This window comes from Leuciscus leuciscus (assembly GCF_965113295.1).
Source record: "Leuciscus leuciscus genome assembly, chromosome: 15".
Classification (NCBI taxonomy): domain Eukaryota; kingdom Metazoa; phylum Chordata; class Actinopteri; order Cypriniformes; family Leuciscidae; genus Leuciscus; species Leuciscus leuciscus.
Window position 1 is genome coordinate 6,586,325 of NC_138739.1, and position 17,561 is coordinate 6,603,885.

Consider the following 17,561-nt stretch of genomic DNA (forward strand, 5'->3'; position numbering starts at 1 on the left):
CCGTCGTTATCGTTCGAGAGAACAACCAGCGCTGTATTTCAGTTGTTTTCCTCCGTGAACCTGCACTAATGGATGTCTGACAATTTCGTTGCTTTTTGGAGTTTTCACATTTAAAACGTCAATAAATGCTCGTTCGTTCTGCTCTCACGGAACAGATGGATTATAATATGCTTATGTACCGTCAGATGAAATCATGCAGGCGTCGGCGCTTTCTCCGTCCGTGCAATAAATGCACATGAATGAGCGCGGATTTTCTAGCGCATTTACTTGCACTTCAAAGGCAATATATCTATGGTTTAACCCATTTGAGAGACGGCCAAAATCAGAATTTAAAATGGACTGAATAAGCTCTCTACGAACTTGAGCGATGCCGCGCTGACGGACCATGAAAGAGTGACGGACATGTATGCACATAAATCACTGTCACACACATACACTCTCGAAGTACATTCTCTGGTAATACACAGTCTCACTTGTAGCCATGTCTTTTAACTATTATAATATTTCGAAGGGCAAAAATGGGAACGTTTAATTGGCTTTACATCATCAGCTAACTCGATCACGTCGAGCTACGAGCTAGGTGATTTCAGGTAGCCAGGCCAGGCTCCTCAGCTCCACTCACGCCCCGCCTGTTTGCCTATTTTCTGTTATCCGGGAGTGACGCAAGGCCAAGATGGTGACGGCCGGCTCCGCCCACTTTAGGCTTCAAAAATGCTCTTCAGAAACCTACGGGTGACGTCACGGACACTACGTCCATATTTTTTTACAGTCTATGGTCATACCTAAACTGGCATTAGCAGATGGTTCGTTATAAAACGCATTTACATCGAGGTAAAATTATTTTCTAATGTTTATTTAAATAATAATAATAATAATAATAGAGTCGAGGAAATGGAACCAAAAGATTCTCAGGCGTTTCCGGTGACGTCAGAACGCTCGCGACGTTGTCATGGTGAACAAGCTCGAGCGTGAAAGACTCCGTTGTAAACATGTTAGTACACTACCTTTCCGCGTACTGCACACTTTAGAGCGATTTATAATGCCTTTACGAGAGCACTGTTTGCTTGGTTTTGAGGCAGACGAGGCGTTCTGGTCGCATTTAGGTGACGTTTACTAACTAGTCAAGATGGGGAGTCGTGGAGGACTGAGGAGTTCAGCTCTGGATCGGGCTAAAGCTCATCTCTCTGGGCAGAGAATCTCAAACACCGCGATATCAGCGTACAAACGAGATGTGGTCAGTGTTTGTTATACACACAGCTGCTCTGTTTTGTGTTGTTGGAAAAAAATCTTGGTAAACTTTCTCAAAGAATAATAACTTACTACCCCTTTTCAGCAGTATTATACCGTTAACCAACATGCGATTAGATAAGTAATTGTTTTACCATAAATGTTGTTGGTAATGATGCTCTTCTTAAGTTTTGCTAATAATGCAGTGATATATTGATGTTTAATATTGTAATACAGGTTAGGGCAATAATGGTGCATAATAATGATATATTAGAGAAAGAAACACTATCATAAGTGAAGATCCTCTGAAGGGTGGAATTGAACCTCAGCATAAATTGCCTGTTTTTGACTACATTTTTGACATTGCGTTAATGTTACAATACGTCTCAGCATGAAATGTTCTTGTTTATTCAGGAAAATTCTGCAAAATTGATGTCACTGACCAGACAGACCCATGACCTCAGTGACATCCCACCATCACCGAGGGAAAACCAGGATCTTGCGAAGAGTTTCGTTATAGGTGGCGGGAGTCGATTTCTGAAGAAGACCTCTAAAAATGCCACAGAAGATAGACAGTCGTCCGCTCCTAGTGGAACTCCTGCAGAAATGGATGAATTTAAGTTCATTCCTCAACGTAGTTCACAAAGCACGGCGTTGAGTGGACCAGCGCTCATCGAGAACCGCATCAGAAACCAGAAAAGCAAAGGTGACGGGCCCAGTGACCATACACACCTCTCAGAACTACAGGAGACTCGTTTATCTGTCCAGTCCAGCAGCGATCTGAGCATGACAGGGACTCGCTTTCTGAAGAAACCGCTGTCCGCACCTCAAGAGGAAAGGGTTCCTGAGAGAACCAATGGTCTAAATGAATATAAAGTACGGAGAGTCAGTTTAGACAGCGACGAACAGGACATGCGAAGACTTCTAGGAGATTCTTTTAGCCTATCAGAGAGTTCCTTGCAAAATGCAGTGAGGAAGACGAGTCCTCAACCAGCTAAAAAGGTACTTACCCAGTTAAAGTGTTAGTTGACCAAACATTTTACTCACCCTCATGTCCTTCCAAACATCTTTCGGCTTTTCTCTTTCTCCAGTTATACAAGAAGAGCAGTGAATCTTCGCCAACCCCTGAAAGACACAAAGCTCTCCACCATAGCAGTCTTTCTCCATCCCCCAGCAGGCCTGAGTCACGCGTGATCCGGTTCACTGAACGGCCTGTGTCCTCTGAATCTGATCACAGTGAAATCCGGTCTTTGGATGATCTCTTTCCTGTAGACTCAGATGACACTCTGAGCGAGAGGAGTGCAGTATTGGATGGTAAAACACCTGTCGATTTAACATCTAGCAATCATCTAAACTATTCTTTAAAGGAGTCATAATGTTGTTTTAACTTTGGTACCCAATGCTCTATTATAGTCTTTCAGGCACTTCTAAAAAAGAAAAGTGGAAAAAAAATCAACACAGAGCCCCTCAGACCCTTATTTCTAAAGGCATTATTGTCTCGCGAGATCTGATGCGATGTTTTGGCTGTCGTGGACGGTCATTATAATAATGCAAATGAGGGGCGCGTTGATTGGTTGCAGGAAGGAGGGGGGTTGACACCGCAGGTAACTCTTTAGCATATCATTACAAACTGACATCATGGCGCAAAGTGTCAATGAACCCGACCCGGCCGCGACATATGGGATTCAACCGTACATGTTTGAGCCGGACTCTGAACCAGAGCTGGAAAGTGAAGATGTAGAGTCGATGGAAGGACGTCAACATCAAAGATGTCTCTGAATGGTAAAGACAATCATTTTGACTGAGACATACATTAACATCAGTAACGAGCAAAAACGTGTGTTGCTATTTTCTCCCACATAAATTTACCTTTTATTTAATGTAGATTACATTAACGGAGATGTAGTTTTTTATTTTTTATCAGCTTACAGTGGTTTTGAGATTTTTACTATCATGTGGTGTTTTTGCCTTGTTTCACGTTGTGGTTATTTAGACATTCAATATTTTTCTTCTTTAGACATGCAACGTGATGTTATACTTGCATTTAAACAGTTTTAGCCACTGAGCATGGACTCCTGTACCGTCACTACTGTAGATGCTAGTGTAAAACAAAGTGGAAAGATGTGGCTAGCATTCGTAGAGTCCATTCCCCGTGTTTACCTCGAAGGTAACATTACATACAATAGCCGCATTAGCAGTTAGCTGCTATTTGTTAACCACAGTAGAGCAATACAAACACAGTCTGACCTTTTCAATTTCTGGCAAGTCCCTGATGGTTGGGATGGCACCTTTTCCCAAACGGAGCTTCGAGGCCAAGTTCGCCTGATTTTGCCCCAAATTTGTAAATGATTCCGGTGTAAAATGTTTAGCACACACACCTAATGATACGCCACTTGAACGAGTTGTTGGGACAGCGTCATTAAAAATGAATTTCCTCCACTGTTCCCTGTTAGTTTCGTCTGTTTTTGGTAGATAAAACACATTTGCATGTTGTTTGTGGCAGTCACCCACAGAGCATTTCAGGTGTAGGCTACACTCGGTTTCTCCATCTTTCTCGAGTCAACTACACTGAATCTGAGGGGGAGAGGGGGAGAGGGGCGGGCTTCCCGCGGCATAGGTTTGCGGTGTCCATATTTGGTATATCCTCCCCCGTCTTGACGTCAAGAGGGGGAAGAAATCAAAATCTCGTTTTTTCGTGCGCGTGGCCTATTTTACAAACCCTGAGGTAAACAAACGCTTCACTTTTAAATATCGGCTTCCCGGCCAGTGTACAATCATTATGCAATCATAACATACATTGATTCTCGTGGAAAAGTGAAATTTCTACATTATGACTCCTTTAATAGAATTGTATGCCCAAATTTTTATTCTCAACAAATTTATTTTTACCCAGATTTCAAAATCAACGTAATGACACTGGATGATCTTGCCCCCATACCTTTTGCCACAGCTGAAATATCACAAGAAAAGGTTTGTTGAATGTCTAACATGCTTTTTTTTTTTTTAAATCCCCCTGTAGTCAATGATTTTATCCCTTTAAACTCATCTTTGATCACCAAAATATTATTATTTTTAAATATTCGTCATGCCTTAAATAGCCTAGCTTGAATGCAACTCAACACAATTGTCTCATTTAGTATACGCGGTTCAATGAATATGCAAATGAGCCCCGCCTCCACGTCACTTTGTGACGTCAGAAACGCCAGCGATTTCAAACAGTGTTTTTGATTCACTGCAGATTTAAGGAGAAAATACTCAACGGCAATGATGTCGACTTATAAATTTGCACTTTTAAAGCATATTAAAAACACCATATACATATAAACAACATTAAAAGCTTGATTTTCAATTGTTTTAATTTATGTTTTCAGATTTAAACAAAATAAATATTTTTAAATCACAGAAAGAAACAGAAGCCAGAAAGGAAGACAGGAACAAGAAGTCATCCAACATCTCAAAGCTCGCTTCACCACCCACACCGGAAGAAGCCTCGGCAGCCTACGAAAGTGATTTTGAGAGCGAGATCCCATCAGAGACGCCATCAAGTGCCAGTGAGATCTCAGAACGTCTCACAGATGAAGCTAAAGATGCCTCATTGGTCAGCGAGCTCCAGTACAGCTCGTACAAATCCCAGGTTGACGACAATGATGATGATCGTACTTTATCACATTCATCACTGTCATCCAGTCGCCACTCAGACTCTTCCTCGAGCTCTAGCTCGTCCAGTGCGACTGTAACCCACGGCCCCAGTCCTGACCGTCACGAGGTAAAGGAGGTTGCGGTACAGACGCAGATGGATGGATTTGCCTACACGTGGTCTTCTGGTAGGTTTCTGTAATCGGTTATTTGAGCAGTTTCTTTGGGGCGTCCCTCAGGGTTATAGTTGAGGGCCACTTTTGTTCTTGTTTTTAGGACACGTATGTGGGCGAATGTTAGAAAAGTAAACTCAATAACACGTCCAAGTCATGTTTCGAACTTAAGGCAAGACATCCCAGGTGAATAGGATAAATAAAATTAACTTATATCACCATTATCTCGTTAATTGATTACATTAATAATTGCAAAAAAAAAATTTATTACTAGTTTTCTGAAATGTTATGTTTAAATATGCAAATGAGGTGTTATCGATTTAAATATGCACTAATTTGCATAAAGGTTTAGAACAAAAATCTGAACATTTGGTTAAAGTCAGGTTAAAAATTCTTGTTTAATTTTTTTTTTTAAAGTGTATTAGAGTCAAGTCGCGTTTCCATTACTTTTCAAATTGTGCAAATTGAAATCGCGAATTGAAAATACGCCCAATTGAAACACGTCAATTTCGCAAAAACTCCCATTTATCGCAAAAAAATTTTTACGCTCACATGAGGTGGTTTTTCAGGCAATTCAAAAAATAAATATTTCGCAAAACTGCAATGGAAACAGTTTTTGCGCATTTACAGGTCAGCTGACGTAGATGACGCGGTGTGTTTGGACATAATACGAGACAGAGCTCTTTAATAAATTCATATAAGACAAAAGAATTACAGGAATGCTGGATTCTAAACCTCAAATATATGCCACAATCAAGACCTCGAAGCAGATATGAGGGAGAAACACCCAGAAACACCTCATATGTGCCGCTCACAAGTATAATAAGGGTTGTTCCTTACCATTAATGCTTGGAAAACACACATACGTCTCCTTCGATTAATAATAATGGCCAGTGCAGTGGCTGAGATATAGCCTAGTACATAAACTTACCAACGTCCGTTGCCATGGTTTTTGGAATGATTTTACTTATTGCGAGAGGAAAAAATTAAGTTTTAGTCGCATAACATCGGTTAATGGAAACGCCGTCATCAAACGTGTTTTTTTGTCGACATTTATAAAATAAAATAAAAATTTCCACAAATCTGTAATGGAAACGCGCCTACAGAGGGGATTCAGGATATCTCTATTTATCACTCCAGAAAATACTGTCTACAGTAAATTCACCTTTTTTTTAGGAATAAAATGTTGTATAAAATCAGGAAAATTATATACGAACAAACCCTATGTAAAAAGTGGAGATTTCTGACTCAGAATAGGAGAAAAAAAACTAATTTTGAGAAAACGGCCTTTAAAGATATATACTGTAATTGAAACCTACACACATAGATCAAGTGCTCTAAAAGATACAGTTAAAAGTGTATTTTGGATGTTTTCTTTCCTCTAGTCTGAAAAAACACTTTATGAAAAGTCTCAAAATTGACAGATGCGTGAAAAAACACAGTTTTTGCCTGTAGTGTCTCGCTTAAAGGGTTAGTTCACCCCAAAATGAAAATCTGAGATCTCCATAGACAGCTTTGCAACTGAAACTTTTGACACTTTAAAAAGTTCATGAAGAGATCATAAAACTAATCCATATTAATGGAGCAGTTTAGTAAAAAAATTTTGAAGAGACACAATCGCTTTATATGGCAGATTCAATTTGGGGCGTCCCTCAGGGTTATAGCCTTGGACCATTTTTGTTCTTGTTCTGAGAGAAATGTATGTGGTTGAATCCCACAAAACATGTCAAGAACATATTTAGGCCATATTTAATTTCAAAATCAAAAGAAAATAAACTTGCACCATTAGTGCTCAGGCCCTAAAAAGAATAGTTTTTGCACTGTGACTATTTTCATGACATTTTAATCCCAAATCTCCATTATAAAAGTGATTTTATGAGATCCACCTGTTTATGTTGGCCATTTTCCAGGCATGGCTGCCGTTGGTCCGTCTGTGGGCATGACGTACGTGGACCCGACTCCAATAGCCAGTCACACAGTCAGCGCTGAAGCCATAGAGAGTGAGTATATGATGTGAATATACCCTTATAAACATGAACCTAAAAAAACATGAACATCAAGTGGTTATTGTTAAGAATGAGAACATTTCAGGTACTGAGTGAGTATACCTTTTTCTTGTACAGGAGTTGATATAGCTCATTATCTCCCATGCTAACAGGTGTGACGGCATATAATCCTGCCATTATTGCACTCAACGACATGTTGCGACAGCAGTTGGCCCTCACAAGATCGTTCATCGACTCCACCAGACGCCATTACAAATCAGTGCACGAGTCCTTGGGGACGGCTGACTACAAATACACCACACTACAAGATACTAAAGAGGTAAGAACGCATTTTACTGCAATGACTAATCCTCAATTTCATTTGACAAGGAATGAAAGTAAGACGGTGATGGATAGAAGTATCATTTAGCCTATAAAACACAGATAATATACATCTTTATTAAAAGTTCATCAAATTAAATATGCCTGACATCTACCCTGGCAATCACTGTAGACAAGTGCACACTGTTAGAAGACATTTAGGAGTATAATATATACAGTTGATACACACACACACACATATATATATATATATATATATATATATTTAAGTGATGCACCGATATGAAAATTTTGGCCGATACAGATCATTCTTTAGATTTGAAACCCGATAACCGATAAATCTACATTTTTATATAATTTTTGAGAGCCTGATTACAAAAACAAAAGTCTCACCCAAGACATGTCCCAAACACACAATAATAGTGTTCTCACTATAATTTTATGTAGCCTATATGACAGACTTGCGCTGCACATGTTAGACTGAACTATATTTCCTTTTTTGAAGTGATTCAAATTATATTTCAAGACATTTAAAACCATCATGTTGAACATCTGAAGTGTCTCAGCTGAAGGAAATAAAACATTATTTATCAGCTTTAATACATCACCCAAATTTTCTTATCGGGCTGATAACCATAAAAATGAACACATATTGGCCGATACCGATATGGTGGCCGATATATTGTGCATTCCTAATATACACTCACCTAAAGGATTATTAGGAACACCATACAAATACTGTGTTTGACCCCCTTTCGCCTTCAGAACTGCCTTAATTCTACGTGGCATTGATTCAACAAGGTGCTGAAAGCATTCTTTAGAAATGTTGGCCCATATTGATAGGATAGCATCTTGCAGTTGATGGAGATTTGTGGGATGCACATCCAGGGCACGAAGCTCCCGTTCCACCACATCCCAAAGATGCTCTATTGGGTTGAGATCTGGTGACTGTGAGGGCCATTTTAGTACAGTGAACTCATTGTCATGTTCAAGAAACCAATTTGAAATGATTCGAGCTTTGTGACATGGTGCATTATCCTGCTGGAAGTAGCCATCAGAGGATGGGTACATGGTGGTCATAAAGGGATGGACAATGCTCAGAAACAATGCTCAGGTAGGCCGTGACATTTAAACGATGCCCAACTGGCACTAAAGGGCCTAAAGTGTGCCAAGAAAACACCCCCCCACACCATTACACCACCACCACCAGCCTGCACAGTGGTCACAAGGCATGATGGATCCATGTTCTCACTCTGTTTACGCCAAATTCTGACTCTACCATCTGAATGTCTCAACAGAAATCGAGACTCATCAGACCAGGCAACATTTTTCCAGTCTTCAACTGTCCAATTTTGGTGAGCTCGTGCAAATTGTAGCCTCTTTTTCCAATTTGTAGTGGAGATGAGTGGTACCCGGTGGGGTCTTCTGCTATTGTAGCCCATCCGCCTCAAGGTTGTGCGTGTTGTGGCTTCACAAATGCTTTGCTGCATACCTCGGTTGTAACGAGTGGTTATTTCAGTCAAAGTTGCTCTTCTATCAGCTTGAATCAGTCGGCCCATTCTCCTCTGACCTCTAGCATCAACAAGGCATTTTCGCCCACAGGACTGCCACATACTGGATGTTTTTCCCTTTTCACACCATTCTTTGTAAACCCTAGAAATGGTTGTGCGTGCAAATTAGGGGTGTAACGATACATCGATATGGATCGATGCATCGATATAACGTCTAACGATACGATGCATCGATTCCACACTTAAAATATCGATATATACCTTTATTTTGACACTCTCCACATTCTCACGTAACATCCTTCCGCCAAAGCGCACATTTTCGTTTACTCACCAACCGCCTGCCGGTGTGTATCGTTAATCTCCTCATCTGAAAAGACGCCTGACAAGACTGACTAAACCCTAAACAAGTTTTTTTTCACAAAAGCCGGTATTTTGTCCGCTGTCAAGGCATCGCGAGTTCATGTTTTACAGCAGAAACAGACAAGCACTCGCACCCTTGTTGGTGAACACGACAATGATAAGTCCGTTTTAGCGACTCAGCGCGCAGTATTCAGGTCAGATGTCACTTAGAAAAGACGCGCTGGCTAAGAGGAGTTTCGTCAAAGCTTACTAAAAGTGATCAAGGATGGATAATTTCAATGAACTCGTGATATCTTCTTCAGGGTGTAAAAGGAAAATAAAACCTGAAACATTTTCACAGAACCTTATTAAAGCAGCTTGTTTAGTGGTGAGGGAAAAGCTCTCTGTACTGCGTGTACGTTAATCACAACAACAAAGTTTGTCAAAAAAATTAATGGAACACTTTGAAAACACATCAGATCTCAATGGGGAAAAATATCATGCTGGATATCTATACTAATATGGACTGGGTAATGTGTTATGAACGAAAGGATGCCACATCGTTTGATGGAAATTAAAATAATCAACCTACAGAGGATTGAATTCAAAGACACCCCGGAAATCTAAGTGAAAAAATGATGCAGCAGGCTTGTCAATTTTGCTGAAATTTCATTGCAGCAACTCAAAATTGTTCTCAGTAGTTTGTATGGCCCCCACGTGCTTGTATGCATGCCTGACAACGTCGGGGCATGCTCCTAATGAGACGACGGATGGTGTCCTGGGGTATTTCCTCCCAGATCTGGACCAGCGCATCACTGAGCTCCTGGACAGTCTGAGGTGCAACCAGGTGATGTCAGATGGACCGAAACACAATGTGCCAGAGGTGTTCTATTGGACGTAGGTCAGGTGAGCGTGGTGGCCCTTCAATGGTATCATTCCTTCATCCTCCAGGAACTGCCTGCATGCTCTCGCCACATGAGGCCGGGCATTGTTGTGCACCAGGAGGGACCCAGGACCCACTGCACCAGCACAGGGTTTGACAATGGATCCAAGGATTTCATCCCGATACCTAATGGCAGTCAGGGTGCCATTGTCTAGCCTGCAGAGGTCTGTGCGTCCCTCCATGGATATGCCTCCCCAGACCATCACTGACCCACCACCAAACCGGTCATGCTGAACGATGTTACAGGCAGCATAACATTCTCCACGGCTTCTCCAGACCCTTTCCTGTCTGTCACGTGCTCAGGGTGAACCTGATCTCATTTGTGAAAACCACAGGGCACCAGTGGCGGACCTGCCAATTCTGGTGTTCAATGGGAAATGCCAATCGAGCTCCCTGGTGCTGGGCAGTGACCACAGGGCCCACTAGAGGACGTTGGGCCCTCAGGCCACCCTCATGAAGTCTGTTTCTGATTGTTTGGTCAGAGACATTCACACCAGTGGCCTGCTGGAGGTCATTTTGTAGGGCTCTGGCAGTGCTCATCATGTTCCTCCTCGCACAAAGGAGCAGATACCGGTCCTGCTGATGGGTTAAGGACCTTCTACGGTCCTGTCCAGCTCTCCTAGAGTAGCTGTCTGTCTTCCTGGAATCTCCTCCATGCTCTTGAGACTGTGCTGGGAGACACAGCAAACCTTCTGGCAATGGCACGTATTGATGAGCCATCCTGAAGGAGCTGGACTGCCTGCGCAACCTCTGTAGGGTCCAGGTATCGCCTCATGCTACCAGTAGTGACACTGACCCTAGCCAAATGCAAAACTGGTGAAAAACAGTCCAAAAAGATGAGTAGGGAAAAAATGTCAGTGGCCTCCACCTGTAAAACCATTCCTGTTTTGGGGGTTGTCTCACTGTTGCCCATCTAGTGCACCTGCTGTTAATTTCATTAACACTAAAGCAGCTGAAACTGATTACCAACCCCCTCTGTTACTTAACTGACCAGATCAATATCCCAGGAGTTTAACTGACTTGATGCTATTCTCTGATTAAAAAGTGTTCCCTTTATTTTTTTGAGCAGTGTATTTTGGTTGCATTTGTGAGTTAATAAAAACGTAACTGGTTGTGTGAACATAATATCTAAATATTGATTAATCGATCGATATAGCCCTGAATCGAATCGAATCGAATCGTATCGTATCGTGGAATTATTTGAAGTAACGGAAAATATCGTATCGCTGGCTGAGAAAATCGATATCGTATCGTATCGTGATGAACTGTCCGATTTACACCCCTAGTGAAAATCCCAGTAACTGAGCAGATTGTGCTCAGTACTCAAATACTCAGACCGGCCAGTCTGGCACCAACAACCGTGCCACGCTCAAAATGGCTTAAATCACCTTTCTTTCCCATTCTGACATTCAGTTTGGAGTTCAGGAGATTGTCTTGACCAGGACCAAACCCCTAAATGCATTGAAGCAACTGCCATGTGATTGGTTGATTAGATAATTACATTAATGAGAAATTGAACAGGTGTTCCTAATAATCCTTTAGGTGAGTGTACATATTCTGGATACTCAGGAGCAGAGACTTTCCTCTGAGCAACTATCTGTGAGACATAAGGGTTACGCACAGATGCTTCGTACCCTTTCTCTGAGGAAGACCCTGGTATCACCTCGAGTCCCACGCTTGTGTTTCCGTCAAAAGACTGCAGGGAAGGTCTTCATCTCCCAGATCTGAGGAAATCATATCGGCGTAAAACTTGTGGATCGTCTCCTGGACTCCTCTCTCAGTTTAGCCTCATCTAATATGACATATAATCGCCTGGAGATGAGCGCTGTATTTCTTGCATGGAAATACGTCTCCAAGATTTTAAGGATTAACGTGTGTTGATCCAGACTGGTATATTTCTGTTAGTGATGTGACGTTCGGCACCGAGGCTTCGAAGCTTGTATCAAAAAAACAAAACATCTCACACTGAATTAGTGTATCGGAGCTTGATTCGTTTTTCCATAACCACGTGATCTGTGACTTCCGAAGCAACAGGCTTGTTCGACTTGAACCGGCGCTGCACAGACCGATCGGTGAATGACATCAAAGTACCGCGAGAGCGAATAGAAAGTAGACGGCTCCTTATGCTTTCGAATTGGTCTCGCGGTACTTTGATGTCATAAACCGATCGGTCTGTGCAGCGCCGGTTCAAGTCGAACAAGCCTTTCGTTTCTACATACAGTCACGTGACTGCTTCATATTCAGAATCAGATTCGAAAATAGCGCGAACCCCTTGAGCAGGTTTCGAGTTTAATGCCCTTCGGTAGTAGTAAATAAAAAAGAAATGGACTTAGCCCTCACACTGTTGAACAAGTCCGGTTCCTTATAAAAATCTTTAATTTCTTAAATTACCCACAAAATAAGTTCACAAGCACTGCACCGTTCCACAATAATTATTATTTTGATTATTTTTTATATATATATATATATATATATATTTAGGACTGAGGCTAAAGTGTATGTGAATAAGGCTGCATTTGTTGATCAAAGCAGATTCATAGGATTTGTTTCTGTACCTGTTAATTTTTCCCATTTATTTTTATTTTATTTTTTATATGTTTGTTCATACATTGTGTAAGAACTACATCAACACTAACACATGAATTGTGAGGATTATTTTATTGCTTTGCGGTTTACATCACTAAATTCTGTAGAAAAATGGAAACAACTGAAGCCATGAATGTTACGATGTAAGTTAAAGCAGGGAAGGATGCAGGATCTACTTGCAGCAGCTTTTATTTAAACAAACTCAAAACCAGACAAACTAGGAAACATGACTCGGGAACAAAATAACCAAAATACAACAACATTAAAGGAGTCATAATGTTGTTATAACTTTGGTACCCAATGCTCTATTATAGTCTTTCAGGCACTTCTAAAAAAGAAAAGTGGAAAAAAAATCAACACAGAGCCCCTCAGACCCTTATTTCTAAAGGCATTATTGTCTCGCGAGATCTGATGCGATGTTTTGGCTGTCGTGGACGGTCATTATAATAATGCAAATGAGGGGCGCGTTGATTGGTTGCAGGAAGGAGGGGGGTTGACACCGCAGGTAACTTCAGCATCATTACAAACTGACATGGCGCAAGTTGTCAATGAACCCGACCCGGCCGCGACCTATGGGATTCAACCGTACATGTTTGAGCCGGACTCTGAACCAGAGCTGGAAAGTGAAGATGTTGAGTCGATGGAAGGACGTCAACATCAAGATGTCTCTGAATGGTAAAGACAATCATTTTGACTGAGACATACATTAACATCAGTAACGAGCAAAAACGTGTGTTGCTATTTTCTCCCACATAAATTTACCTTTTATTTAATGTAGATTACATTAACGGAGATGTAGTTTTTTATTTTTTATCAGCTTACAGTGGTTTTGAGATAGACGTTTACTATCATGTGGTGTTTTTGCCTTTTTTCACGTTGTGGTTATTTAGACATTCAATATTTTTCTTCTTTAGACATGCAACGTGATGTTATACTTGCATTTAAACAGTTTTAGCCACTGAGCATGGACTCCTGTACCGTCACTGTAGATGCTAGTGTAAAACAAAGTGGAAAGATGTGGCTAGCATTCGTAGAGTCCATTCCCCGTGTTTACCTCGAAGATAACGTTACATCAGGGTGTCCGCGGGGTTGTAAAAAGTATTAAAAGGTAGTAAATGAAATTAGCCAAAATTAAGGCCATTAAAAAGTATTAAAAAGTAATAAATGTCATCTTTCGAGGTGTTAAATTTTCGAACCCCTATCCAGCTAGGCCTATGAGTTTAAATTTGTGTTAAAGCTGCTGTAGGTAGAAATGGTCTAAAAAACTTCTTTTTCAAATTTGTTTAAAATTTATGTATATATCAATACATAATTTAAATGTAAGTATTCTGAAAAAGAAATTATAAAAATCGAGTGGATGTAGACCTCTCACGACTGTTTTAAAGAGAGCTCATTATTTCCATTCAGTCCACCCTCTCCCTTCTGGGCTCCTTCCAAAGCCATGCCCCCAAAACACATGAACGCGCGACCGCTAAACTGGAGGACGCATTATTTACCTGAGACGAGCAGAGAGCGTGCATGCAGTGACATCATGTCAGAATCACATGTAATAAAAAAATCTAACTTTATCATTATGACTATAAACAAATAAGATGTATTTTAGTACTCACTATCAAGCTAGCATATCGATATTGGTAAAGTTAAAAATATTTTTTTTTGATTCACTATAACGAGCTATAACTATAAAGCTGCAGTAGGGAGTTTTTAGAAAACGTTGACTTAGCCTGAAAATTAATCTAGTAATATGTAATGCTAAATAAGGTTTGCTAATACATTATTTTTGGATGTTTGGTTGGTGTTGATGTTATATGCAAAGCACAACCCTGAAATCTACAAGAAATCATGCCATACATAATTTGTCAGGCCTGTTTTTGAAATTATCTTAGTTGTGTAGTTCTTAAAAAATGAAACAAATCAAGCAGGGATACTTACTTGTCAAGCAGAAATGTGGCTAACTCGGCATCGGTTTTAAATCCTTTCAGGACACGTAGCTCCCTCTGAAAAGCCGCTCCGACCCTCGTTTTAATTCGGACTCTATCAAATTCTTTCTTTTTGGATTTTTTTTCATCGTCATCTGTCTTTTTCCGTTTACCCGTTATTTTATGAGCTGGTGTCACACGAGGAATTGGCAGTTTGGATTGTTTATCCGTCATTAGCACAGCTGCGGCACACCGGCAGTATTGATTTTGAATGGCCGCACGCGCTGTGCAGGAGAGGGGGTGATCAGCGCTCACACGAGCATGATTGACACTCCTAAGACACTCCTCCTGGCTCTGATTGGTTGTTTCTTACCGGGAGCGGTGTATTTCTGCAAATGGCAATAGGACCACTGGGAGGAGCCTGAGGGGCTTGATTTTTTCACAGATTATCTGTCTCATATTCTACTGTCAGGACATAATGACAGTTTTAATAAATATGTAAAAAATACATTTTTACAAAAGTTACCTACTGAAGCTTTAAATGCAGACCTTTCTTCAAAAATTCGTGTGGATTTATTTATATGTTGCGAGTAGAACCTGAGCGATATCATGTGACGTGGTTTTTGTTCGCGCGCGCGCTGAAACAAACTGGGTAAGTTACCCGGCTGGCTTGCTGCCAAACCTGTTCGCGAGTTCGCTTCTATTTCAGTCATTTTTTTGGCGGCCGCCAAAGTGCATTTTTGTCCCGCCAAAGCCTTATTTGATCGGTGAGTAGCCTAATGTAGATGATGACTGCTGCGCTGACAGGGTGCATGACATGTTAACTGAAAGAATGAGCAGAGAGAAAGAGCCCCGGTCGCGCGCGCGCACTCTCTCCACTCTTGCTCTCTCTCCCTCGCTCATATTAATCAAAATCTATTGACAGGATGGTAAAAGGTCGGAAGACCTAATTGTTTCACGTGGCGCATTCGGATATTTATTTCTTGCATTACCGCTGGGTGTGAATTGTGCTAAAATACAGTGCCTTATCTTCTCTGAAAAGCGTTCCGCCCATTCAGCTGACATAAACCACATTTTCAATAAACAAACAAAACTATCCAGTAATGAAATGTTTTCTGTGTTTGACACAAATCTTGTGCGATGTCCTAACTGCCGGGATAGTCACACAACACGTAGACGTCCGCTAATGACACATCGCATAATTCACGAACTAATGACTCCTTTGAACCGATTCACTTTAATGAATGGTTAAAATAACTGATCTGTCCGACACTGAACTCACGAGACGTCTGAAATTAACATTAACTATTAAAAGACTGCACTTCTACAGCATTAATTAATCTTTCTTAATGCTAATTTCACCATTTACTAGTAGCCTACATTATTGAAATCAAAAGTTGTATTTGTTAACATTAGTTAATGCACTGTTAAGTAACATGAACAAACAATTCATGTATTCATGCATGTACGTAGTATTTTCAGGTTATTTATATCATGTGTAGAAACATTAAAAAAAAAAAAAAAATCACTTACTTTAGACTGGAGTGAGGTGAAACCAGAAAAAAAAGTGCAAAGCAAGTTATCTAATAGCAAATTTTTTATCTGGCTGCTAATTTTATTCAATTGTACAGTTTATGGTAGAAAATTAGACTATTAGTTAAAATAAACTTTTTAATGCAATACTTTTTAATTCTACTTTTTGATATTGATATGATTATAGACCAAAATAATTATTAGGTCTAGCAAAGAAGGATGCTATCTTACAAAGCTATGAAATCAAGTGGTAAAATCACAGCTTTAAAAAAAAGAAAAAGAAAAAAAAAGAGGGCAAGAAAGGATCGGCCGCAAATCTCTATCTGTCTCTGTGTTGGTTTTTGAGTCCAGAGTTGAAGTTAAGTTATAATCACCGAAATGTTTTATTATTTTTGGAAAGATATTTCATTACTTTATACCGCTACAGTTGCATCTTGAAGTCGTGCTGGTATTAAAAAATATTGTGAAGGTATTAAAAAAGGTATTAAAAGGTATTAAATTCAACTTAAGAATTTCTGTATATACCCTGTACATACAATAGCCGCATTAGCAGTTAGCTGCTATTTGTTAACCACAGTAGAGCAATAAAAACACAGTCTTACCTTTTTAATTTCTGGCAAGTCCCTGATGGTTGGGATGGCACCTTTTCCCAAACGGAGCTTCGAGGCCAAGTTCGCCTGATTTTGCCCCAAATTTGTAAATGATTCCGGTGTAAAATGTTTAGCACACACACCTAACGATACGCCACTTGAAAGAGTTGTTGGGACAGCGTCATTTAAAATGAATTTCCTCCACTGTTCCCTGATAGTTTCGTCCGTTTTTGGTAGATAAAACACATTTGCATGTTGTTTGTGGCAGTCACCCACAGAGCATTTCAGGTGTAGGCTACACTCGGTTTCTCCATCTTTCTCGAGTCGACTAAACTGAATCTGAGGGGGAGAGGGGCGGGCTTCCCGCGGCATAGGTTTGCGGTGTCCATATTTGGTATATCCTCCCCCGTCTTGACGTCAAGAGGGGGAAGAAATCAAAATCTCGTTTTTTCGTGCGCGTGCACGTGGCCTATTTTACAAACCCTGAGGTAAACAAACGCTTCACTTTTAAATATCGGCTTCCCGGCCAGTGTACAATCATTATGCAATCATAACATACATTGATTCTCGTGGAAAAGTGAAATTTCTACATTATGACTCCTTTAAGAACTCACAAAGACTGAACTAGACACAGGGCTTAAATACAAAGGCCAACAAACTAAACAAGATAACAAGGGGCGTGGCTAATCAGAAACACCTGGAGAGGCTAATAAACAAGAAAACCTACAAAGGACTACAAAACATTAGCCTGGTTAAAACCAGACCATTCTCAGTAGA

At 40.5% G+C, this 17,561-nt stretch overlaps 1 protein-coding gene across 1 annotated transcript; it reads left to right on the forward strand.

Moving 5' to 3' along the window:
• Positions 1–985: 985 nt before the first annotated feature.
• LOC309474884 (uncharacterized protein) lies at positions 986–10,311 on the forward strand (the record flags this gene model as incomplete). The annotated part of the gene is made up of 8 exons (XM_082137503.1): positions 986–1,234; positions 1,642–2,229; positions 2,319–2,541; positions 4,121–4,197; positions 4,631–5,051; positions 6,947–7,036; positions 7,195–7,361; positions 10,165–10,311. The coding sequence occupies exons 1-8, from the start codon at positions 1,127–1,129 to the stop codon at positions 10,309–10,311; spliced, it is 1,821 nt and encodes a 606-aa protein (XP_081993629.1). The 5' UTR covers positions 986–1,126.
• Between the last annotated feature and the right edge of the window lie 7,250 nt (positions 10,312–17,561).